General features: G+C 47.4%; 1 protein-coding gene across 1 annotated transcript in view; it reads right to left on the bottom strand.

Annotated features, from left to right (window-relative positions):
• The window catches only part of LAMC2 (laminin subunit gamma 2), a 56,063-nt gene that overhangs the window by 11,658 nt on the left and 18,802 nt on the right, over positions 1-25,603 (bottom strand). The window contains exons 3-15 of the mRNA XM_079761307.1: positions 18,735-18,870; positions 15,588-15,686; positions 12,989-13,125; positions 12,063-12,185; positions 10,722-10,911; positions 8,373-8,485; positions 7,240-7,458; positions 6,426-6,608; positions 5,639-5,884; positions 3,257-3,402; positions 1,918-2,074; positions 1,394-1,599; positions 264-343 (exon numbers count right to left, since the gene is read on the bottom strand). Of these exons, the coding sequence (XP_079617433.1) occupies positions 264-343; positions 1,394-1,599; positions 1,918-2,074; positions 3,257-3,402; positions 5,639-5,884; positions 6,426-6,608; positions 7,240-7,458; positions 8,373-8,485; positions 10,722-10,911; positions 12,063-12,185; positions 12,989-13,125; positions 15,588-15,686; positions 18,735-18,870 (2,035 nt within the window). The remainder of the gene's footprint in view (positions 1-263; positions 344-1,393; positions 1,600-1,917; positions 2,075-3,256; positions 3,403-5,638; positions 5,885-6,425; positions 6,609-7,239; positions 7,459-8,372; positions 8,486-10,721; positions 10,912-12,062; positions 12,186-12,988; positions 13,126-15,587; positions 15,687-18,734; positions 18,871-25,603) is intronic.

The following is a 25,603-nucleotide window of genomic DNA, read 5'->3' as shown; positions in this document are numbered from 1 at the left end:
CATTTCTTGGGGCCCAAGGACTCACATCTGACACACACCAAAGCCATGTCGTGAGTCACAGAAAAAGCTGGGAACACCCTGACCCCCAACTTCTGCCAAATGACCATGTCTAGTGGCCACCAACATACACGAAAAGGGAAGTGGTTAACAAATGAGCCCAGAGGTCATGAATATGGTGCTTGGGGAGGGAACGCCCTGCAGTGTTGTTCAAGTCTGGCCTGGCAGCGATGGTCAGAAGCAGGGGTCCCTCTCATCATGCTCACCTGGTTGCCAATCTCATGGCCTCCTGAGCCAGACTTTTAAAGTCATTTGGTCCCACGTAGTGGTCTGGGGAAGGGATGTTCTGTGAAAAAGGAAAATGGGTTAAGGCTTTGCCCTTGGCCATGAAGCCTAAGCAAGTTCGCATCTTCCTGTCAGAACCACTTGCCATTAGCCCCACGGCATTCTACACCATGCAACACAGAGTCCCAAGTCACCATGGTCATTACAATTAAAAAGAAGTATAGGCAAGAATAAGGTTGAAATTCGTGTTCAAAATAAATCTGGATAGGTAGAGATGCATTAAAAATATACACGTTTGTATTTTCATATGTATTCAAAGTCCAGTGGACTATATATCAAGTTATAATGGTGGTTATTTCTTAGTAATGCGATTACGGGGGGGGGGGGGGGGGAGGGGTTGTTTGTTTTCTAAATTTTCTACAATAAATTTTCCTCAGTATAATATCTGACTGTCTTCTAATTTCCTTTATTCTTCTGCCTTCTTTATTCTGAAATAGAAGTGCTCATTCAAATTTTTCCCTCCTACCATACTACAAACTACATCATCAAGATAACCATACTGACAACAATTTTTTCCCTTTACCTTATTTTTAAATCTTTCCCCCATTACCATTTATCCCTCATATACCTCTTCCACCTCCACCCAGCCCCACTAGCAACAATCTTTATTTCCCATTTTCAGAACCATGTTTCCATGCCCTCCTTCCTTTACTTTTCATTTGTTCTTTCATTTGTTTCTTCATTCATTCCTGCAGCAAACATCACAGCCACACACTGTGCCAGGGGTCTGAGAATGTGAATATGAACCCAGATCCTGCCCTCTGGGAGCTAACAAGCAAGAAGACAGGCAGAGGGCAGGGAGAAGAGACAGGCCCAAGAGGAAGACATGGTTAGCAAGAAATGAATCAGGGAGAATAACTTAGCGCAGTAAAATGGGAAACGGGGGGACGCTAAAGAACACAAAATTACGTGTGACTGTTTCAAGGGAGAGAAGTCCAACTCTCTGCCAGATGGACGAGAAAACCTGAGAAACAGCCAGTGAGCCAGTGATGCCTGCGGGCGGGTCCCCGACACAGCCGTGGTCTCAGCACCCTCAGCCAGCACCACCTACCGTGTTGTGCAGAGAAGACCTGCTCTCCTCCACGCTCAGGCGCAGCTGAGTGATGAGCCTCCGGGTGTCCTGAACTCGATTCTGATACTGACTGCCCAGGGCATGAAACCTCTCCACAGTCATCTTGAGCTCATCCAGGCGGTTCCGGTAGCTATTTTCTTGGCTCCTTGCCTTGGCCAACCGGAGGTTGAGAGACCGCATGGCCCCTGGATAGCAACAAGGAAAGGGAAGATGAGCTTTTTTGAAGTCAGCATGGTGATCAATCATAATAGAGGGCTGACAAAGGGACTTCGACTGGCCTATGGCAAGATGGTGCAAACCCAATAGATGAATGCATGCAACTGCTCTTTTATCTCCACCATCCATTTCCCAGAGAATGTCACAGACAGTCCTTGCCCCTCCGCAAGGGCTGGGCAGCGATACCCGCTGAACTGGTACCCACAGGAGAGTGTGAGACCTCGGGTGGCAATGCTTTCTAGGACTCTGCATTCTCTCCTGTCTGAAGGGAAAGTGGCCTCCATCACCTTCTGAAATCTGGGCTTCTCTCAGCATGTCCCGAAGGGCCTGCTCAGCCTGCTGCATCCTGCCTTCCAGCTCCGCGTTGGGTGCTCCTCCTCCTCCGCCCTGAGCCTTCGAAACCAGGTCCTCCAGGCTCTGGAGCTGCTGCGCAAACTGATCCATCTGAAGCCACACGGGGAAGAGGATCAGAACACATCATGGTCGGACACCAGGTATCCAGGGGATAAAAGCTAAAGGCCCAGAAATGCGTAGCAGGCCACAGTGGTCCAAAGTTCAGACTCTAGGCCTGGACTCCTGGCCCCGCTACTCACTAGCTGTGTGACCTTGGGCATGTCACTTCTTTATCCATAAGTGGGGATAATAATAATAATATCTCATAGAGTTATTACTTGGACTAAATATGTGTATAGTGCTTAGAACAGTGCCTGGAACAAAGAAAGTGCTATAGAGGGATGGTTAAATAGGTCAATTTTAAAACAGGCTGCCTGGCCTGTGTGGCTCAGTGGTTGAGCATCGACCTATAAGCCAGGAGTTCATGGTTCGATTCCCAGGTTTCAGGCTCAATCCTCAGTGGGGGGTGTGCAGGAGGCAGCTGATCAATGATTCTCTCTCATCATTGATGTTTCTATCTCTCTCTCCCTCCCTCTCCCTTCCTCTCTGACAACAATAAAAATATATTTTAGAAAAACAAGTTGACTTTGCCCTACATTTAGGGTTCTCTTTGGGCCCCTTCTTCCCCCACTCCTCATTCCAGTAAGATACTATTTAATAATTAACAACAACATAACTTCACTCTTCTCTGGAACATAAATGAGACATTTCTGGAAGCCATCTCTGTTTAGACAGCCTTGAGATCTTCTGGACTCCTCATATCTTTTGTGTGTTTATGTTTTTCTTCATTTGTCTTACAAGGACAGCCCTTGGGAAAAAAATCCTAGGAAGTGGCATATTATAGAGGGAAAATCACCGAACTCAAAGTCAGGGGCATGGGTGGGACTCCCAGGTCCACCTGACCGTGTGACTTTAAAAGGCTGCACATTTTTTGAGATTGTTTTCTCACTGAAAACTGAGGTCAGAATGCTTTTTCTCCCATCTTAACTAAGCTATCACAAATACCAAACAAGACAATATCTATAAAAGGGGTTTCCAAATGACACATGGAAGAACATAAATCAGAAGTGTTATTACTATTATAATTTTTTAATACAGTAATTTTTAAAGAAAAAATAGTAACCCTTCCCTCCACCCCCAAGGAGACTAGGCGGGTCCTAGAGCTATGGCAGAACCACCCAGTAGACACTGAAAGACGTTACTCATGAGGTGAGGGGTGGTTGGCATGCACACCTGAATCTTCACTTGATCATAGCAAGCTGGACAGCTGGTTAATGCTGCGTGCTCACAGTTGAGGCCACCAAATCCTGGCTTACAGACGCAGCTGCCATCGCTTCGACACTCCACAGGCTCAGAGCCCATTGGGTTACAGTTGCAAGCTAGAGACAAAAGACAAAACATTCCTATCACGCTAATTCCAGAAACTTGAGGTATAGCAAAATAAAAGGAAGATCAAGTCAGCATTCATACTGTGTCATTGATTCACGTTGGGTGAGATGCATCTCTGGGCTATGGCTCTAAGCACATCCCTAATACAGTTAGGTTTCAGGAATCATCTGGCAAGTTTGTTTGCTGTGTGTGGGGGTGAAGAAATATTACGACAGCCCATCCTTTCTAGTGGCACTTATTTTTCCCTCCTGTAAATTATAAGGCTGTTGGAGATTCAGGAGGCACTCTGACTTTGCTCACAAGGTGAACAGCATTTCTTTTCTGGGACTAATCTGTGCCAGATGTTGACTTCTTCTATTTCACAGATGAGGAATATGAGCTCAGAGAGGTTAAGTAACTTGTTCAAGGTCACACAGCAAGTAAATGGCCAGCTCAAAGGAGAACTTGAAAAGAGCCAATGCCCTTTTCCTTCTGTCCTGCTGCCTTTGGTGTATGAAATGCAGTTAAGAAAGCAATACCTTTAATCAGTCAAATTAATTGTGCACCTACTATGTGCCACATTCTATTCTAAAAACTGAGGATATAACAGAAGGCGAGACATCATTCTAATGGAGGTACAGTGATTCTCTGGGTTGCTCTATGTTCGGTGCTCACAAAATACTCAGTATCTATAATAACAAGAGCATATAAAGACCGGACGTCTTTCCGGATATCCTCCCAGACAACCTTGTGGATGAAGCTGGGGCTGCAAGGGAAGCCTGGGTCCCGGGTGCCTGCCGGTGGCTGGAGGGAAGCCTGGGTCTCGGGTGCCGGGTGCCGGAGGGAAGCCGGTACTGGCAGCCGGGGAAGGAAGGCCTACTCTTGCCCGAATTTCATGCATTGGGCCTCTAGTGTAGTAATAATTATATATCTTACTGCACTGTCATTATTTGCTTACATATCTGTATCTTCCTTATTAGCATATGAGCTCTTTGGGAGCTGGGACTGACTTACTCATCATTATAACCTTAGTATCAAGCTCCACGTTGGGTACCTGGTAGGTGCTTCATAAAAGATAGCTGAGTGAAGAAATGTATGGTCTAAAGCCAGTGAAATCCCTATTAATAGCCTCTTATAACTAGAATTATATAGTTTACAGTATACTTTCTCTATGTTGTCTTATCTTTGCGACCACTTTGAGTTAAAAATTATTCATCCATATGAGGAAACTGAAGCTCCGAGAAATTAATTGGTAGAATCAGAATACTGCAGCAGGTATGTTAAAAAACTGGACTGGAACTCAGTAGTGCCAATGCCACATGGGCTTTTCCCACCATGGGGTACTTTCTAGCACATCACAGCAAACCCACAGGTTGGGGTCAGGGCAGGTGGGATTTGTACCCCTGGGTAGAAACCCCGGGTTGCAAGCCCGGGTGGCACGGTGTTCCTTGGGCATTTCCGGGGTGGACACTCTGGTGTCCTCCAACCTGGGCCTCCAGAGCCACTCTGGACCTTGTAATAAGCAAGCTCCTAAGTTCTGGGCACCAGGCCTGGTCTGAGACCCTTGCGACCAAGGCGTGAGTCTGTGGTGAGGCCAGCTCCCTGGAATTGAACTTGCCTCTGGAATGTCACCTGGGCAGAGGTGGGACAGGAGGGCGGAGCCAGAGGCCCGGGCGGCACATCCTCGCTCTGATCTGAGCAGCATTAGGAACACCCCAGACAGCTGCTGCTTGGAAGCCGCGTCTCTTTAGGGGACGTTTGACCATTACCTTTCTACGCATCAATGACACCGACTTCCCGAGAGGGTCTCAACTACTTTACCGCCCACTCCCCGCCCCGCCTCAGCTTGTTCAGGCTTAGTGGCCAGTCATTTATTACTGTCCTATAACAGGTGCGCCAGCCACTTCCCTGCCTACCAGCCTTGGGACTGGGCAGAGCCCGGGGCCCCACGTTATCTCCTCTTCCACTTAGGAATGTAAACCTGACCTTGTTCACTTCTCCCACCTGGCTTTACCCATTCGACACCTGCCAGCTCTGTGCTCCAGCCCTGCTACCGGGGAACTGGTCCAAGGCAAGATAGGCAATGGATCTGGGCTGTTCATGGGCCAGCTGGTCAGAGAAACCGAAGTAGCATCGCAATACGACCTGCTGCTGGCCTTGCCAATTAGCACATTCTTACATGTGTACATACCAGCAAGCTTGCGTGTACACACACACACACACACCTGTTTGGGGACGCAGTCCTACCTCGACACTTGTCTGCTGGGTTGGGAGCCAAGGGATCCCCGAAGTAGCCTGCTTTGCACTGTTCGCAGTGGGCGCCGGCTGTGTTGTGGATGCACTTGAGACACCTGCCCGTCAGGCGGTCACAGTTCCCGGAGGCGCTGGGGTCCACGTTGTTGTTACACTGACAGGGCTGACAAGACCTCAATGGGCCACGTTCCCCAAAGGGGTCCCCAAAGTAGCCCTCGGCGCAGAGTTCGCAGCGGGCACCTGGAAGGAACAAATGGACAAGTCCCGGGGGTCATCCATCGGCAGCGAGACCAGACTCAGAGGCAGGAAGTACTCGTGGCGTCTACAGAAGCTTCCCCCCTGGGCCCCAGAACAACAGCCTCAGGAGCAGGCCCTGCCGAGGGGTTGGCTCTTGCTCTCCAGTGAACTAGATGGTGGGCGAAGCAGGCTTGGGGCAATACTCCCAAGGCTGCCGCTGACAAATGACCTCTCCTTTCAGACGGACATTTCCAAGGTCACTCCGTTTTCCTTCTTTACCTTGATTCATTTTTAAAAACTGAGCCAAAGCTTGTCTTTTGTCTGAAAACTTCATCTCCTAATTACAAACCTCCTAAGACAGCTCAGCTGTTTCCTCCCTGTACACCCAACCCTTCCTCAAGCCACTTCACCTCTCGGGCGTCGAAATTGTCATACTTTAGAATGAGCCCATTTAGTAATTATAATTCCCTAGAAATTCCTTGGAATAGAAGGTTGGTCCGCGAATTCATGGCATCAGGACAGGTGGCGCGGGCGCGGGCCTTACCAGTAACCCCGAGGGGGCAGTTGTTGCACACGACCTCCTCTGTCTCGGGCATCACTGAGCAGCTGAACCCGTTGCGACAGGGGCACGGCTTGCAGCTTCGGGGGTCGTGCGGATCATTGTAGAAACCAAGGGGGCAGTCGGCGCACCCGATGTCAGGACTTTCATCCCCTGAGTAACAGTCCCCTGGGAGGCAGAGGAAGAATGGAGACGCAGACATGAGCAGGGTAAAACTCTACACTTCCTGCGATACGGTGATGTCGGGGGGCGGGGGGGTCAGAGCTCAGTACCCAAAGCCTTCCTTTCTGAAGCTTTCCTCCACGCGTTGGAGAACTGGCATTCACCTTGGCCCTGGTACCAACTCTAAACATGGCTGAGAACCTGCATCTCCCCCTCACTCTCCCCCTTTCTCTCCTCTCCTTAGCTTCACACTGTGCCCCCGGCCCCCTCCCCCTGCCCTCACCATGTGTCCGTGTCCCAACATTCATCCAGGCCTTGGCACTGCCTTTGATCTCCCCATATAATTCTTGCAACTCGACACCAACTCCCCGCCCACCCCCAGCACTGAACCAGGACAGCCATTTCCTGTAACCCAGCACCTTTCCCACAACCTCGTGGCATTTCCACAATGAAAAGGATTGAGTGTCACAGAGCACCGTGTCCATCTTCCCCGACTCCAGCCCGACGTTCCTTAATCCTTTCTCATCTCTGAAAGGAGTTCAGGCTCAGGCATTCTCACACAGTTCTGGCTCATCCGCGGGAGACCCCAGTCACTGGCTGCACCCAGCCCCCTGGTCCAGGTGTTCATGTCACTCACCTGTGTCTGGGTCGCAGGTCCCGCCCCCTTGGCAGTTACATGGAATACAGGTGCCAAAGGGTCCCAGTCTGGGGGAGTCTCTTTTGTAGCCAGAAGCACAATCCTGGCAGAACTGCCCCTTGTACCCAACAGGACATACACATTGTTCAACCCAGGGGGCCGGGGCGCCAGAGATGGGGCGGGCCGAAATCAGGGTCACATTGTCCAGGTACCCAGTGCCTGCAGTTGAGAGAACAGGTCAGACAGAGCAGGTGGCAAGGTCTAAATAAAGATCGACAGGCAGGCCTCTCTTTGGGTTTGATCTTTCCTGACTCACTGTCATAGGGGGTGTTCCCTCACTCGGCCATGCATAGCCGTCGGTCATGACTGAGCACACAGGCTCGGGTCAGAAGAATCAGCGTTTAAATTCTGGCTCCCCCCTCACAGGCTGTGTGAACTGGGCGAGTCACATAACCTTTGCATGAATGTGTCTCCTCAGCTGTGGAAGTAACAGTGTGATCGACTGCACGTGTTTGCTGTGAAAATTAGATGAGACAACGCATATGGTATCATGTGCCCGGCACAGTAAAGACTCAATACGTTGTGAGGAAACACCTTTCTACGTCCTGTTTGATTCGCTGCATCGGTGACGTGGGAATGGGGCACACAGCCGAGGTTCCTTTTCACACGGGGGCCAAAAGCTGAAGGAACGCTCACTTCAATACCTTCAATCGGATTCTCAATAAACAGAACTAACAGACTATGTGATGATGGGCGAACGTGGTGGCACCGAGTGTAACCCCACAGGAAAAGCTGCCCAGGGGATAAAGGGTCTGCGTCACAGGCACGGTTTCCCAGCGGAGGGAATGGGCCCGTGTGTTGTCGACTGTCTTCCAATCACCAGCTTCCATCTAAATTCAGAGACTCTCTTTAGCAAGGCAGCATCAGTCACTCTTCATTGGTGCTGACACCTCTTTTGAGAGAAACATTCCTTTTTAACGACTTCTTCTAGAATCGAAAAATTCAACGCCGAGACACAACATTGAAACCATCGAGCAATTTATCTACTTGTTTGGGTGGCTGAACGTTAGCGCGCTGAAGCAAATGAAAGGCAAACCTAAGGGGGCTGGGATCCATTTCTCCCAGTCACTTACTGTATTCTCCGTAGGTAGCTCGGATCCAGAGGGCTGTGAGGTTCCGCAGTAACCTCCGGTACTCAAAGTAACTCAGCTGGGGGCTCCAGTTGCTGCTTGGATGTTCATTTAATCTGCAAGATTTAAATCCAAAGTCTTAAGGAGCCAACTCTTTTCAAGGCTTATCATTTGTACACCTGATACAAATTATGCCCCGGACCGGCCAAGCCCCTTCACAGTCTTGCTCAGAGAAGAGGCAAAGGGCCAGCAGCCATATCCTTGTAGGCACAACACGGAGCTTTCTCTCTCCGTGGGAAGCAAGCCCCACAGCACGTGATGGGGGGGGGGGGGCGGCATCCCCGCGCAGGAAGCAAGCTCCAGCGTTCGTGGCATCCAGTGCTGGGCCAAGGCCTCAGAGACCCCTTTCTAGTCTTGGTCACGCAAAACCCCATGTTAGAAACATCTCTGGGTTCAAGAAGTTCTGATCCTCAACTCAGACCCTCAAGAGCTACCATTCATTTTTTTTGTTTTTGTTGTTTAAATAATTTATCTGAGCACATTTCAAAAGTTAGTTTCCACCTTCTACATCTAATCTGTCCTATTTAGGCATCACAATGCCTCACTCCATCACATCACCAGCCCCTGAACTATTCTTTTTTTATGTTTTTTTGTTTGTTTGTTTCCTGGATTTGCTCTCCCAGGAACGACTCTGACCCTTTTGTTTCATTCACCGACTGGTTAAACAAAGTTAACTGTGCACTTGGTTGGCGCCAGAAGCTGTATTGGGATGCAAGACACAAGAGACACTGGGGTGAGGTGGTCAGCATCCAGCCAGGGGAGTCGTAGGTGAATAAATCATTATGACACAATGCAGCGAGGGCTATAACACATGCATGCACAGGCTGCTATAGAAACCCACGAGGTGACTGTCAACTCACCTGGGATTCTGGAAGGTTCACACAAAGGAAGAACCTATAAGCTGAATCTCAGAGAGTAAAGTGCCCCAGGCTGAGAAGGTGGGACTGGGTATTCCAGGTAGGAGGGCTGTGTGTGTACCACTGGCATACGTTGCACTCCGTTATTTAAGTACACACTGTGTGTGCACTGTGGGCCTTCTAACTCTATTTCCCTTACCGCTGCCCTGGGTTAGGCCTCTAGCAACTGTCGCTTGAACCACTGTGCGTGTGTTCGGATGATCCAGTTAAGGACTCCACTTGAACTATCCTCCACATGGTATTTGCACCAGCCTTCACACCTGATCATACCACTTCTTGACCTCCAGTGTCTCCGTAAGCTTTCCATTATTTTACAGGCATGGACAAGATCTCAGCACCTTGGCATGGCATACAAGGACCACCTTGTGGGTCCTTCCCCAGTCTTTTCAACCTTATCTGTCCATCTCCCTTATACATGCTGTGTAGCAGCCATAAACAGCTCTGCCAATCCCCCCCGTATTATGCCCTTCCACGCCCTCACCTATATCGACACGCACAGTTGCCTTGGTTTTGTCCCTGGGAAAGTCCTGCCCTTCTTTCTGGTCTCAGCCCACATGCTGCCTCCTCTGCAATGCTTTCTGTGACTCCTCCAGGCAGAACTGGGCACTCTTTTCTCTCCTCCCAAGTCCCCACGAGCATGCACACCGCTGAAGCAACTTTTGTACTGTACTCTGTTTGCTTGTTGACATGTTAATATATTCTACTAGACCATGAACTCTTGGAGGACAAAGACCATATTTCTTCATCTTGATTTCCAAGCTTCTAATCAATACTGAGCACTTAGAAGGCACAGCCCCTTTGCCCAACCTCTCTGTACCCAACATTCAAAATTGCCATTCCAGAAAATGAGCAACCCCCTTAGACGCAGGGCTGTCCGTGAGCTCACTCCTCCCACCTCTCTCTCTGACCTCACTTCTCAGTGTGTTCCTCTCCCCCACTCCACGCTCCACTCATGCGTAACTACTTGGAGTTCCCTAAATCACAACCTCCCTCAACATATTTTCTCTGCCTTGTTAACCTTTCCCCCTTTCTTTCCTTAGAGAGTTGCTCTTCACTGTCACATCTTCTTGAGACTCTTTCCTTGATCACTCCAGTGTGGGTTAGTTTTGCCTGTGTGTGTTCAAAACCCGTGTCCACCTTATCTATCTTACAAGCTGCACTGTAACCATTTGTTTATTTTTCTCTCCCATTAGCCTGTGAGAGGCTTGAGAGCGGGAGTCATGTCCTGTCTCAGCACATAACACCATGGCTGGTACATAAAAGGTGCTCAGAAAAGCTTGTTGAATGAACAAATGATGATTGAGCGAATGAATGAAGGAACCTGACTGCAATCACAGCTTGTTCTATTCGACCCACTGGTAGTCTCTCTTCTTACCTGAATGTGTAAGTCTTGGTGATCCCACAAGGCAGTGTCTTGCCAAGCGGCATTAAGGGAGCTGTGATCCGGAGACCAGCACCTTCCAGGATCACGTCGTGGGCAGATGGGTGTCTGCCTCCCCTGTCCACACGGTAGTCAAAAGACAGGCTTTGCCCATAGCTCACCTGTTGATTCCCGAGAAATTTGGCTGTGAAATAGAATTTGAAGAGATTGAGATCAGTGTGAAGCTGGAGAAGCAAACTAGGGAGCAAGTCTGCATTAATGTTGGCCATTCCTGTATTATCCACCCACCACCCTGCCCCAAACCACCTGTCAGAAGAGACAGTTCATGGTACTGGACATGGCCACACTGCTGTCGGCTACAAAGATGGGTTAGTTACGGAAATGCTAAAAAGGCCTAATTATCACACAGTTCCATCTATTCGATCAGTGCTCATGGACCACGGGTGGTCCTTGAGGTCCAAAAGGTTGGCGCCTGCTGTATCAGATGATTCATGGCATGGCCCTGTGACAGACCAGTATGTTAACATCCCAGGTATACCGGCAATAGTGCCATTCATTACCTAATGCTTTAGAGCAAGGGTGGGGAACCTTTGTTCTGCCACGGGCCATTTGTATTTATATCATTTGCGGGCCATACAGAATTATCAACTTAAAAATCAGCCTGCTACATTTGGTTAAACATTTAATTAACTCACCCCTAATGCCTTGACAGGGCCAGGCCAAATGATTTCACAGGCCTTACATGGCCCGTGGGCCGGATGCCTCCACTGTAGAGTTTACAGAATGCTTTCACAGACATTACATTTGATGGCAATAATACTTGGAGGTAGGCATCTCAATTCCCATTTAACAGCTGAGAGCACTGAAATTTGGAAGGTTAAGAGGACAACTCATCCAGGAATCACGTATCAGCTAAGGACGTGACTAGGATTAGCATCCTCACCAGAGCTTTACCATCCAGCTTTTCTATACCACTGATGATTTTTAAATCTATAAATGCTTAAAACTTTGAGAAATGCCTTGTTTTTGCTTTTCCATCTATTTCTCAACAGGCCCACAGATTTGACCACAGTCCCTATATCTTATCTTGGTGGGAAACCTAGAAACTTCCCCTTTGATTAAAGTAGGACCCTCATCCAGGGTCTGACGGCGTGGGCACCCATTCTGCTCTGTTGTGCCATGACTTTGTCAAATTGGGCTGAAGACCCAACCGTCGGCTGCAGATACTGCTGCCCTGAACACTAAGGGACATGGTTTCCCTTCTCCAACTCTGCTCCTCTATCCTCACTTCCTAGTCTTAAAGGTTGGCTTCTATAGGACAAACGCCATACATACCAGGAGCTACAAAATAGACAGGGTCCGATCGTCGTGCCGAGCTAAACACGTCCCGGTGGCGCTGTGACCAATGGAGCTTTGCAGGAGACCCATTTCTTTGGACAGCCCTCCAGCCGTCAACATCTGGAAGACAAATAAAACCACTCTGCATTCAGACAAACCATCTACTGAGATAAACAAGGCAAGATGTGCTTGCCAAAAAGTCCTAGCGGTGAGTAGCAAGTGGGGTTTTCTTAATATTTCCACCCTCATGTCCAGTCCTCAAAACTCCCCAGGCACCTCTCTGCTTGGGTCTCAACCTCATCTGCTCCGCCCACAGCAGCATGGACTTCTAGTCTTTGTGTCTCTTGTGAGAAAAGAGCACCTTTTCATCTGCCTGTAATTTGGAATATTATTTTATTGACATAAACAGTGTCTGGCCTTAGTGAGGAAAGAGGATCCAGTATGTTCAAAGGGAAATTCAGAGTTGGAATCATCTGGATCTCCCATATTTTTAAGGTGCTTTGTAGCTTGGGAACTAATTTCACATAAATGAACTCATTTAATGTATGTGAAAGGAGTATGATTAGTGAGTGTGAATTCCAGGAAGGAGCTCATAAGAGCCCCTCCCCCTGCACCCAATCCAATGAATGATTCTTTGTGGTTTTGAAACAGATGGGGATGGGAAATGAATCCCTGGTTTCTTTGTAGTGATTCTTTTAAGTTATTCATATACTGGTATGAGTAACCTGTTCAGCTATAACTTTTTCAAGATACCAGAGTCTGCCTGATTGGCCTGTAATAATAATAATGCACATTAGAAGCTAGAAGAGAGTTGCTAAAGGTGACTCCAGACTCCCATCCTGTGGATGGCCATGTGGTTATCTGTCAGCACAGAGCCCTGTACAATGTTAAAAACAGAAATTCTAGAAAACAGAGGACTTTACCCTGATGGAAGGTAGAGGTGATTTTATGGACGCTGTAGTCCCCAGAGCTGTGGCAGCTGGCCGAATGCCCATAGCAAAAACACTGGGTACAGCCCTCCGGGTTTCCTCCATCCAGGTGATAGTACCCTGGCCGACACCTGCAGGGGCGTTTTGGAAGTCAGGACAAGATTATAGGTTATTTCTTAGTCCATGTAGAGAATATGATGACTGATTTTTCTACTTTCTCTCCTACCCGGGCCTATTCATTCCCAGAGGGGGTAAATACAAATTATACATGCCATCCCCACTCCCAGACCACCTGGGGACAATCACACCGCCCCCATCTTCCCCACCCAGTGACAGAGCATGGGGAGCATTCACTTTCTCTCCCTCTGGTAGAGCAGAATCATGTGTGAATTGGTGGTTTGGAAACTTAGTGATTTCCCCATTCTTAGTGAGGAACTGAGTGGAGGTCATATGGGCAAGATGGGGTAGGGTAGGGCAGGGCTATGCAGAGGTGGACTCATCCTGGAGTAAGGGCTTAATGGGGACAAAGGGGTGAGGTGGGGGGCAGGAAAAGAAAGCAAATGCTCCAGTCCCAGCATCCACTTAGCCCCACTGACCCCCCTCCCCCAACCAGAGCACTAGGTGTTAGCTAGCATCCCTGCCCCTTGTACCCGGGCTCTGGCCCAGCGAGGAAAGGGGCGGGTGAGGCTAGGACAAAGGATGGCTAGAGACTCTCTACAGAAGCAAAGTGTGGGCTAGAGCTCCACCCCTCTCCCAGCCCGAGCTTTCCAGGGGCTTCTCTGAGGACCACAGCTGCCACCCAAGTCCCAGATGTTGGGGTCACAGAGAAGAGGGCAGGGGAAGCTAGGGAGGACTCATGTTTTTCTCTGTTCAAGTTTACTACATCCTTCTACATGAAATAACGATAGTTTCAAGTATCATTTATTTAACACTTCAAATGATATGCCAGGCCCCTGATGTGTGCTCTCTCATTTAATCCTCCCCACTTCCCTATGAGATAGCAATGGTTATTTCCAACTTTCTTAGGTGAAGAGACCAAGAGAGGGTAAGAAGCTTGTTCATTCAGCTGGTAAGTGGCTGAGGCAAGATGCAAACTCAAACACGTTTCTTTCTAATCCATGTGGTCTAACTCACTGGACCATAGGTCGGGAGTATGCTCATTGTGCAAAATCCCAGAAAAGCAAGTTGGCTGGGATGCTTCAGAGAACAGCAGTAAGTAAATAAGCATGGCTTTTTCTCTATAGGACAAGGGTTTTTTAAAAAAATCATGGTTTCTATGGAGGAAACTGTAGATTAAAAGAAATTTAAAAACAAGGAAGGAAAGAAGCAAGGAGGGAGGAAGGGAGGGAGGGAGGGAAGAAGGGAGGGAGGAAAGGAAGGAGGGAAGGAGGGAAGGAGGGAAGGAGGGAGGGAGGGAGGGAGGGAGGGAGGGAGGGAGGGAGGGAGGGAGGTCCTGAAAGGGCAGAGAGGGCATGACAAAGGAGGGGTGGAAAGTGAAGAGAATCAGGCAACACTAACTACTAGTGTTTACAGGAATGCATTTGCATAACAAATCATGAAGAAAAGTAAGGAAGCCATCACCCTAGAAGTCAGAATAGTGGTCGCTTCCAGGGAGGAGCGAGGAGGGTGGGTGTCCTTGGGATGCCACATTTTCAGCCAAGGGCTATTTCCTACAATTGGTGGTGCTGACAACATTGGTTTCATGTGGCTCTCTATTTCTGTGTTATATTTTGAAATTAAAAACGTTTTCAAGAAGTGACTCCTCTTTTAACTCTGAAGCTGCGTTTCCTTCTCCCCACCTCAGCAGCAAAGAACCCCCTTGAAAAGCGAGATTGGAATGTGCCTGGCATTTCCTCTGCCCAGGTAGGAGTGATTGGCAGGATGCCAAAGAACTGCTTTCTTACTTGTGAGGAAACGAGGAGGAAGCCTTTACCCCTGGGGCCTCGCCACAGCCCTCTGCTCGCCAGTCTCGGAGGGCGGGGAGAGGAGGACAGAGCTTTAGGTCTGAGCAGTGTCTACACAGGAATGTCCTACTGCAGCAGCTGAGGGTGGGTCTCTTCTCTTGGGGCCACCTGCCCAAGCTTGGCATGGGGCCTGCGTGCTCTTACATCTCCCCCGTTCATGTGTGTGCACGCAGCCACCATGCCATCCCTGGGCGGGTCCTTTTCTGCACACGATGGTTAAATATGGACATACACTGTGATATTCCCTCTTACAAGAATTTTCCCAACGTGTTTAATTAGGTCAGGCCTTTCCTGGGAGCAAGATGAGTCATGTGACCTCGTCACTGCACACCACCTGGTAGCTGAGCACCTGGGATTCGGAGCCAGCTGGCAAGGGCGCTCACTGGGGCCCTGTGCCTCTCCTGTGGTGCAAACGAAGAGAAAAAGCCACAGCCAAACGCATGGAGTCCAGTGAGATTTGGGGGCTCAATTGTATTCCTTTTTTAAGCTTTGTTTTTGAGGACAGAGGACAGGAAGAAGGTCATCAACATCTGTTAAGTGTCTCTTTCCCATAATTGCACTAGAGGATGATTTATGCTAGTGGCCAAGGGCCTCCCCCTGCTGTGTCCATAGGGCCCGCGTTCACAGACCTATCACAGCGCTCCCCGGTGACAGCCGGCTTACAGACACAGCGGCCTGAGTCACAGGGCCCCGAGACGCCAGCTGGGTCACAGTCACACGTGGGGTCTCTGGGAAAGAAGAAAACAAAAGTTAGGGATGTGTTTCCAAACGCTTTGCAACTTTACACATAAAGATCAAGTGCTCGTCAGCCAATGTCACCGACTTGAGCAAATCTTTCCTCTTCAGTGAGGCCTCTCTTAACTATCCCTGTCCACGCTCATGCCTCGCCGACTCTGTACAGACTCATTTGTCTATGCCTGAGCTACTCCAGTGTGGTCTGGGTAGCAGCCGGGCCATGACCTGTTTGCTACCTACCCCTAAAGAGAGGAGGTGCTTTGTGCCAGGATATAAGCCAAACTCATCACTAAGCTGTCTAGTTTGGTTGACTGTTTGGTTCAGTTGATTTTTTTTTTAAAGTATTTGTTTCTCCATTGTTTAATTCAATGACATCTGCTTTTATTATGATTAATTCCATCTATTTGCTATTTTAATTCATTTAGTTCTTTTCTTTGGGTAACCCTTTTATTGAGATACTAGAGGCCCAGTGCATGATTGAATCATGCACGTGTAGGGTCCCCTACACGCTTTTGCTTTTGATCGCGGGGGAGCCGGGTGCCTGTCCTCTGGTGCCGGAGCAGACAGGCACCCAGCTCCCCCGCTTTTGATGGTCCGCGGCGAGACGTGAGCTCACTGCCCCAGAGGCCCCTTCTGTTCCACAGCACAGCCATGGCGCAGATGCTGAGCTTGTGCCGCCACTGGCAACGCGAGCTCAGCGTCCTGCCGGCCCATTCGGCTACCCCAGCCACCCCGAGTCCCGCCCCCTGCGCCTCCCTCTGGCCCAATCGTGGGCGTAGCGGAGTGATGGTAATTTACATATTACCATTTTATTAGGTAGGATAATTCACAAGCTATGTAATTCACCCATTTAACATGTACAATAGTTTTTAGTAGATTCTCAGAGTTGAACATCCATCACCACAATTTTAGAATATTTTCATCACTCCAAAAAGAAGCCCGGTGCCCGTTAGCAATCCCGCTCCATGTCCTACCCCAGCCCGAGGCAGCCACTAGTCAGCTTCCTGTCTCTGTGGATGTGCCTCTTCTGCACATTTCCTATGAATGGAAGCATACAATATGTAGACTTTTGTGTCTGGCTTCTTTCACTTAGTATGTTTTCAAGGTCCATCCATGTCATGCCATGTATCAGTACTTTGTTTCTTTAGGGCTGAATAAAATCCTATCATGTGGGAATACTATACTTTGTTTATCCATTGAACATGTGTGTACTAGTTTCTGTGAAGATACATGTTTTCATATCTCTTGAGTGGAATTGCTGAGTTTGGCTGATTTTTTTTTTTTTTTTGGCAAGACTTTCTCAATAAAGTTCTTCATTATTTAATGTTGGCACAATCTCCTTGTCTTGTGCAGACCAGGGCTTTGACTAGCGATTGGTCCCTGACAGTCAAAGCATGGGTCTCTGTCACTCAGTCTGGAACACAATTATGTAGTTAGCTCATGGATCCAAAACCAAGTGTCATCTATACTCTACTGATCTGCTCCTCCTCTGACTGCCCTATGATCCCATCCAAATCCTGCCCAGACTTGAACTTGACTCCTTCCTCTCCCTTACATTCCTCATCCAACCAGCTGCCAAGTCCTATCAGGCTTCCTGAAGATTTCTTTGCCAATTTTCACCTTTAATTCCCATGGTCTCCTCCCTGTCTTAGCCCCTCCGTACTATTTATCTAGACCCTTTGATGGACATTATACAACATCCACTGGCTGCTAAGCCTGGGATACTAAGACATGGGGAATACCCCTGTTGTCTGGGAGTCTCAGGGACAGTAAAGCAGGGGGCAGCTGTAGTCGAGCTGGAACACCCTCTATGTGCCTCCTACAGGATGCAGCAGTGAACAAGACAGAGTCATAATGGGGCTCAGATTCTAGTGAGAGAGACAGACAGACGAGCACATATAGAAAATGAGAGATTTGAAGTAGAATAGCAGAGTCAGAACACGGAGGAGGGGGGACTGGACAGGGAAGGCCTCTGTGAGGAGATGGATGTGGTGGGGATGGAGCCCCAGGAAGCTCTGTGTGGCTGGGGTGGGGGGTGGGAAAGGGCAGTGCTCTAGGCCAAGGCCGAGGTCACCTACACTTGGCTCCTTTGGAGGAGGGAAGGAAGGCTAGTGCGGGGAGCCGGGGGGAGACTATGACTGAGGTTGGGGAAGGATCTCGCAGGGCCCTACTGGCTCTGATGAGAAGTCTGGACTCATTCTGAGTGGGAAAGGGAGCTAACAGAGGACTGCAAGCAGAGAAGTGATACGATCTACTTGTGTTTTAGGAAGGTTACGAAAAGGAGATGGGGCCCAGGGAAGGGTCTCTGAAGATCATCGAAAAGGGGCAGGGAGGCTGGAAGAGAACAATCTATGCAAAGGCCCAGAGGGTAAGAGAACATGGGAGAGTGATGACGGGGGCAGACCGAGCATGGCTGGAGGGATCTTCCCAAACCGGCAAGGGGACACACACCCTCCGCAGGCAGCCTTCTAACTAATGGCTTCACTGCCAAGCTCCCCCTCCTCTAAGCCACGCCAGCGCCCTGCCCGCTCTGCATCTCTGCGGACTGGATATGTGACTTATAATGCACGCTCCACCTTCTTCCAGAGAAGAATGTGAGGAGGGACAGAAGGTGCTTCAAACTAATGGAGATTAAAGTTATACACAAAAATTCTCTACTCCAAGCTCATTGGGTTGGAACAGGTCTCAGGTAGGAATCTGAAGATTCTTACCCCCATCGTTGTTCATCTAAAGGGGGCAATTGGCAGGGTGCAGAACATGGGTTCCTGAGCCAAGTCTCTGGGCTTGACTATTACATCCACCTTCCCTAGTAACGTGGGGCAATTTATTTAACCTCTCGTGGAATAAATTTCTTATCTTTAACATGAGTATAATGGTAATCCCAACTTCTTAAGGTTATTGTGAGGGTTGAGATAACCCACATGAAGTTCTCAAAGCAGTGTCTGGCACACAACAGGTGCTCAGGAACTGTAAGTGGTCACATGGTTAATGTAATTGTCACTATTCATGGCAGAGGCAGCAATGGTGGGCACGGTACTTACAGCAGCCTTTGGTCTTGGGTGCACCCGGCATCAGTGAGTGTGTGGAAGCCTGGCAGACATCGGTCACACCTGTCTCCTGTCACACCTGGCTTACAGCTGCACCGTCCAGAGTTGTCACATCGAGCGCTAAGAGAACCTGTAACCGACAAGGTAGGGGAAAGGGAAGAGGAGGAGAAAATAGGTAATTTATATGCTGTTAGAGAGCACTCGGGGGGACAATAAATACTATGCAATAACCACCACCTGCTCCCTCAAGCAATTCCCACATCACCTGAGCTTGCATCTGCCCACCAGGGAGAGTTTTAACAGCAAAGGATGTCTTCTCCCGGGAAATGAGTGGAAATTACTCCTGAAAGTGTTTTAATACATCTATCTGCCTCCTTTCAACACCAAGTAGTGTGTAAGCCACTGCTTTTTAAAAGTTTGTCAGATCCTCAAGATCTTCAGCAGGAGGACATCTGTGAATGGGCATGGCCTCCTGGCACAAGTGGGCAAGAGGAAGTGAGCCACATTCTCCCTTATTCCTGGCCGGCAAAAGCCGTCTTTGAAGGGTTAGTGTTTGAGTGGTGTGATTTTTTTAAAGAGGACAAAAAGGCCTCTTAATCAAAAATATCTTTAGCAACCTGGAGGGGCAGAAATTCTTGTTGTCGGAGCATCACGCCTTGAGAGGAACGAAGGACGTATGCCTCTTACCCGGTTTAGTGCACTAGAGTCCTTGCCCTGTGATTAATTTTTTATAGACATGCTCTTCCTTGTAACTGAGTCCTCTCAGAGGCAGCGTTGGTGAAAGACAAGGGGTGCTCAGGATTACAAGACGTGCCACTCCATCACCTCCGGAACCCATCACCTCGCCTTCTGCCTCCGAGTTCACCTGGACCCCGCCTCTCATCCTTGCCTCCCTACACTCCCGTCTCTATACAGAAGCCAGAGTGCTCTTTCTAAAATGGAATTCAGATTATATGATTTGTCTAAGTTCTCCGGTGGCTTCCCGCTATCAGCAGGATAACATGCAAACTCTGTACCATGGCCTGCAAGACTAAACCTCTCTTACCTCATCTCCTACCCGCCTTCCCTAGGCTCCAGCACCCAGCTCTTCACACTGTTCCTAGAAGGTGCTAAACTGCCTCCCTCCTCGGGGCATTTGCACTTGCTGCTCCCTCGGCCTGGAATGCTGTTGCCCCAGAACTTCCCTAAGTTGGCCCATTCTCAGCACTCAGGTGTTGATTAAATATTACTTCTCTAGAGAAATCTTCTCTGACCCTCATATCTAAAATATCCATCCCACCCCTACTCCAGTCCTTAGCCCTGCTTACTTAGGATGAGTTAGCTCATGTTCTCGGCTGTGTCTCCAGCACCCAGCACCGAGCCCGACCCAGAGAAGGGGCCCAGAAAGTCGCTGAAGTGATGCACACATGCCAAGAAAGAGAAGGGCTGTTGTGAAAGTGCGTAGGAGGGAGCCAAACAATGAGGTGGAAACTGGCTAGAGGTACACCTCACCTACTTTAAAATGTTCCTGTGGCTGGTAGAACTATAAAATAACCTGTATAGCTCCACTGTGATAATTAGGGTATCCATTCTCTAGCCAGCCAACAGAGCACTAACCAGTTGCTCCTTTAGAAAAAAAAAAAATCCGTTATCCTTCTATGAACTTTTAATTCACTAGTAGTTACAATTCAAATCAATAAAGGTATTGGATCTGTACCCATATAAAGGCTTTTATGCCACATATGGAACGTGAAATAAATTAGCCACATTCAGAGTTAGAGTCTATGAAAGATTCTATGTCAACTCTGGAAGACTTGGGGGACCTCAGGCATAATAGTCTAAAAGTGCATTTTTTGAGCACCCATGACATGCAAGACGCTGAGTTAGGCACTTTATATATATATATTAGCTCATGCTAGCTATCAGTGAATTAAATGCCAACAGAAGGATAAAAGGTCCATTTGTGGGTAACAGGGAACTATCAGACCTGCGGTTTAGAAAGAACTCTAGAGCAATCTGCAGGGAGGCTTGGGAAGGGGAAGACCAGCAGGCTCCCATGAAAGGAATCCGCCATGACGTGATAGCCTGGAGGAGAGAGGTCTGGGGAGGAGAAGAGGGAGGAAACCCTGGGAGAGCCACTGTGGATGTAGAAGGAACAGACTTTGGTGACTTTTGGGACATGGATAATGGGGGGTTGGGGAGACAGGGATCACATGGGTGGCACCAACGTCTTGGAGGGCACAACGAGATGGAATGGGATGCTATTTACCAAAGAGAAGGGAAAGGAAGAACAGGATCTGGGGTTGAATCATCAAGAGGAGATCGGGAGTTTAGTTTAGACATAGGAAACTTGAGTTTCTAGTGGCATATTAGGTGGGAATGTAATTCTGGAACTCAAGAAAGAGGCTGCAGATGAAGTTCACAGGCCAAACAAGGAAGCATGAGCTCACTCTGGGAGCAGATAGAGAGGGCAGGGTGAGTGCCTGGCTTAGAAATGGAGCCCCATTCATTAAGGAAAGAGGTGACCAGAGAGGGGAAGTCTCAGGACACAGGAAGGCCAGGAAGGAGAGTTTTGCAGGAGAGTTAAAGGAGGAGGAGGGTAGGATAGTTTTCAGGATCTAAGGCAGAGAACAATGAACAAGACGAGAATGAAGAGAGGTTGTTTGTTGGGTTTGACATTTAGAGACAGCCATGCTCTACCAACAGTAAACAGAGCTAAAAACAAACAAACAAAATTATACTCTAATAAGGAACATTCAACAGGAGAAATATCTCTTTAATATAATTGAGTTGTTTTTTTTAACACAAATGGGTGCCAATCTGGGACTCAGAAACATAATTTTTTCTATTCAAATGAATGGAACTTATGCTTTTGACTTTGGAAAACTCCTTCTACAGTTTTTCAGAAATGAATTAATCTTATAGGATGAAGAAGACTGTACTTTGCTTTTGGGTTTGACCCAAATAACCCCCAAATGGTACTCTATAAAATACCTTTCTGAGGGTTATTAACAGTCACCTCATAAAAATAGGCACTCTGTATTCCAAAGAGTTTGGGAAATAGTACAGACTAAATCTTGCAGAGATTTATAACGTAATACATTCAGTAGGCATAAAGCTTAACTTTGTAATGCCAGTGTTTCCAAACATCATTTGACATTCTTACAGGCAACACTTATTATTATCTAGAGGAACGCAGTGTTCCTTAGGACATTATATATAGATCACAGCTCTAGACGCTGGGGGGGGGGGGGGTGGTCATGAAAAGAGCCCAGGCTTTGAAGTCCAACAGATCTCACTTCAAATACCAGCTCTGCCACTTATTTGCTTGTGTCCTTGGGCAAACTGCTCATTCATCACTTCTTTGAAGAGGGGAAACAACCTGCACCTTGGAGAGCTGTCCTAAGACCTTGAACTGAAATACGTAAAGTGCCTAATTCAGTATCTGATGCATAGTAGGTGCGCAAGAATTGTAGTTTATACATTATCTCTAGGCCTCCTTCAAGCCTTGCCAAGTACACAGGCTCTTTCCATGAACAGGACGACTTTATTTCATGTTCCAAAACGTCCAAAGTGATAGCACTGCGTTTCCAAAGTGTCTCATTGATATAAAAGCACCTGTCCCAGTTCCTACATCAAGAGCTACTCTCAGGAGCTGTGAACAACTGGGTTTCAAGAACAGACGAGAAAAGCTTCCTGTTTCCAGTCTGTGTCCCAATAAGCACTTTCAGAACTTATGAACATATAGTCTACATGCATTTGAGGACTCAAGAAGGTATTCTAAAAGGATTATCGGTTATCAATTATCAATTATACCCTCTCGGTTTAAAATTTAAAATTTCCTGAAATTTAAACCGAGAGGGTATAATTCCTCTTGAGAACCCAATGGGTGTAAGAATACACTTGCATTTAAAAATGACATGACTATTATGGAATAATTCTATGTAATAATAATTAAGTAATTATTATTTAAGACATGTTTTAAATAATAACTCAAATGTTAGAGACTGAGTAGCCCACTGTCAGGTATGTAAAAAAAATGGTAAAATTAAGAGAACAAGTCTAATATCATTGATGTCCACACAGATCTCAAGAATTTAGGTGTCATGGGAGGAATAAACACACGTGCACACACAGTGAATTTCAAAGTATTTGCAAAAGGGTATCTGGGCTTATACATGTGGTTATAAGAATTAAAGATAATAGGCTGATTGCTGAGTCCACAAAGTTATCACATAAAAATAAGTCTAGTTGCTCTGATTATGAGAAACTGATGTGAAGTCCAAATCTGTAACAGCCTAGGGATTATTCATGCTGTTGGCTTCCTTTGCCATACATGGGATGATAGCATTATTTGGGAAGATGTAGTCTCCCACGTTTGAAACTGAATATACAACAAGGTCCCTTGTGAAGTTATTATTTGAAAGTGAAAAATATCCTTTGATTAAGAGGCTGAGAAATCACTTTGGGAATTAATCTTGTGCCACTGGTTTAGTGATCTGTGCAGCTCGGGCCCTGGAGCTTCAGTCTCTTCACATTTATAACGCTGGGTGGAGCGTGTAAATACATACATAAAGAACACACAGTATGAGAAAGTGTTCTGGAAAAACAGAAAGCATTACCCAGATCTTAGGAAATCATATGCATGATTTTTTTTTTCCTGACCTCTAATTATCTGCTGTTGATATTTTGATATTTTTCTTTCACACAGAGGGAGTAAAAGGGAATAGTTTCTGATCAGAACACCTGGGTTACAACTTTAGCTCCTGTAATCACTTGCTGGGAAATCTTAGGCCATGAATTAATTCTTCTAGCTCTCAGTTTCCCCACTGTTAAAAAAATATTTGAAAAATTTACTGCCAATTTCAGGATGTTAATAATAAAATATTAACAAATTGCTTTACTGAGGCTTCTTTCTAGGCTGGCATGTAATTGATTGGGACCCTGACCTCTGTCCTAATAAGAAAAACAATGACATTACTGTATTGAGTTGTCTAGCATGTGCTTAACAAACATCATTTCATCCTCACACGATCCTGTGATGTAAATAGCATGATCACCCTGTTGCAGATGAGGACACTGGGGGCAGCGAGACCTTAAGGGGCATGCCCAGCGGGACACACAGTAGTGGCAGTGCCAGGATTTGAACCCGGGTTGCCCGGCTCCAAAACCCATCGCTATACTCTACATTATGACCTTTGATGTCAGCACACCTGGGGCTGGAACCCACATAGCTCTACAACCTTCTACAAGTTTCATCTCCTTTCTCTCTAAGCCTCTGCTACTTCATTTGTAAAATGGAAATAATAATAGCATCCTCTTCACAAGGTGATTTGTGGGGATTACATTAATTACTGCATGAAAGCACCTAGCAAAGTGCCTGGTACAGAGAAAGCGAGTAATGCATGCTAGCTATCGTACAAGATGTAAGTCATTGGTGGGCTCCACCTTCTACCCGGCTGATCACCCTTAGTCTGGGATAGCTGTTCCCCAAAAAGAGTTAGGCTCATTGTTGCTGGATGGGCAATGGATTGCCAGTCCTTCGTCACCATGTCTCTGAGCACAGCAGCAGCCTCCTGTCCTACTTTGGGACAATAACCTTGTCCTCAGGCCAGGCTTTCCAGCGGAGCCAATTACATTTCTAATTACACTCTCACCAATCTTTTTGCTGGGATGATCCAACTCCAGTGACTCACAGTGAAGCTACATAACCTAAGGGGATGTGGGCTCTTCAGAGAGGTTAAATGCCCATTCAAATGGAATCACTTTTTTTTTTTTTTAGGGTTTCTTGATGAAATTCCTTGATTCTTAGGGAAAATTGTTAAATCCAAAAGATTCTGGATACTGATTCGCCACCACTAAGCTGAGCAAACCTGACTCAAACCACATCATCAGGGCAACTCTGGTGACTGGGAAGTGGTTGCTGGGATATGGGTCTGTATCACGACAGGGTCGCCCCTGTTTCCTATGAGGCTCCCCAATAGAATCTATGAGCAACTCATATCTGGACCACAATCTACTATTTTCAGATGCGTTGAGCTGCTGCTATGAATTGGTTCCATGCAGCTACACTGAGTCACTGCCACATATTTAGGCCATAGCCTTTAGGTGGCTTCATATTTATCATATTATCCTACTAAACACTTTCTTTTCTTTTTTTTTTTAAAATATATTTTATTGATTTTTCACAGAGAGGAAGGGAGAGGGATAGAGAGCTAGAAACATCAATGAGAGAGAGACATCGACCAGCTGCCTCCTGCACACCCCCACCAGGGGATGTGCCCGCAACCAATGTACATGCCCTTGACCGGAATCGAACCTGGGACCTTCCAGTCCACAGACCGATGCTCTATCCACTGAGCCAAACCGGTTTCGGCCTACTAAACACTTTCTAACAAAGAAGTGAACCAGACATTGCCAAGGTAATAGACAATAAGGTCAATGAGAAAGAAAAACTCAACTTATTCAGCAGAACTACCTGTCTCTCTTTATTTTTACTAGCTTGTCCTACTGTTTGCCCACAATGAATCCAGGGCATTGCGTGCGTCTGTGCACAAAACTCCCTACAGTTCTGTGAATATAGCTCCAGGTGGTATGGTCAGCAAAACAACAATAAACAGCCGGCCTATGAGCCAGCCACCCTGTTAGGTGCGTCCTATTTGTTAACTCTATTTTTTCTTGTTAACAACCATTTGAAAGACTACTTAATTGTCCATCTTTTCTACTGGTACCACGTTATATCCCTAGCACCTAGCATAGCACCAGAAACAGACGTTTCTAATCCTTTAGTGTTTTAGAGGCTGGGCAAAGGGATGGTTGCAGATATGAGAAGCTATCACTGGGAGAGTGTGAGCTTCCTTTGTCCAGGGGTCAAAGACTGTCAC

Source organism: Cnephaeus nilssonii (assembly GCF_951640355.1).
Source record: "Cnephaeus nilssonii genome assembly, chromosome: 21".
NCBI classification, from domain to species: Eukaryota; Metazoa; Chordata; class Mammalia; order Chiroptera; family Vespertilionidae; genus Cnephaeus; species Cnephaeus nilssonii.
This window is presented reverse-complemented; position numbering and strand designations above follow the sequence as displayed.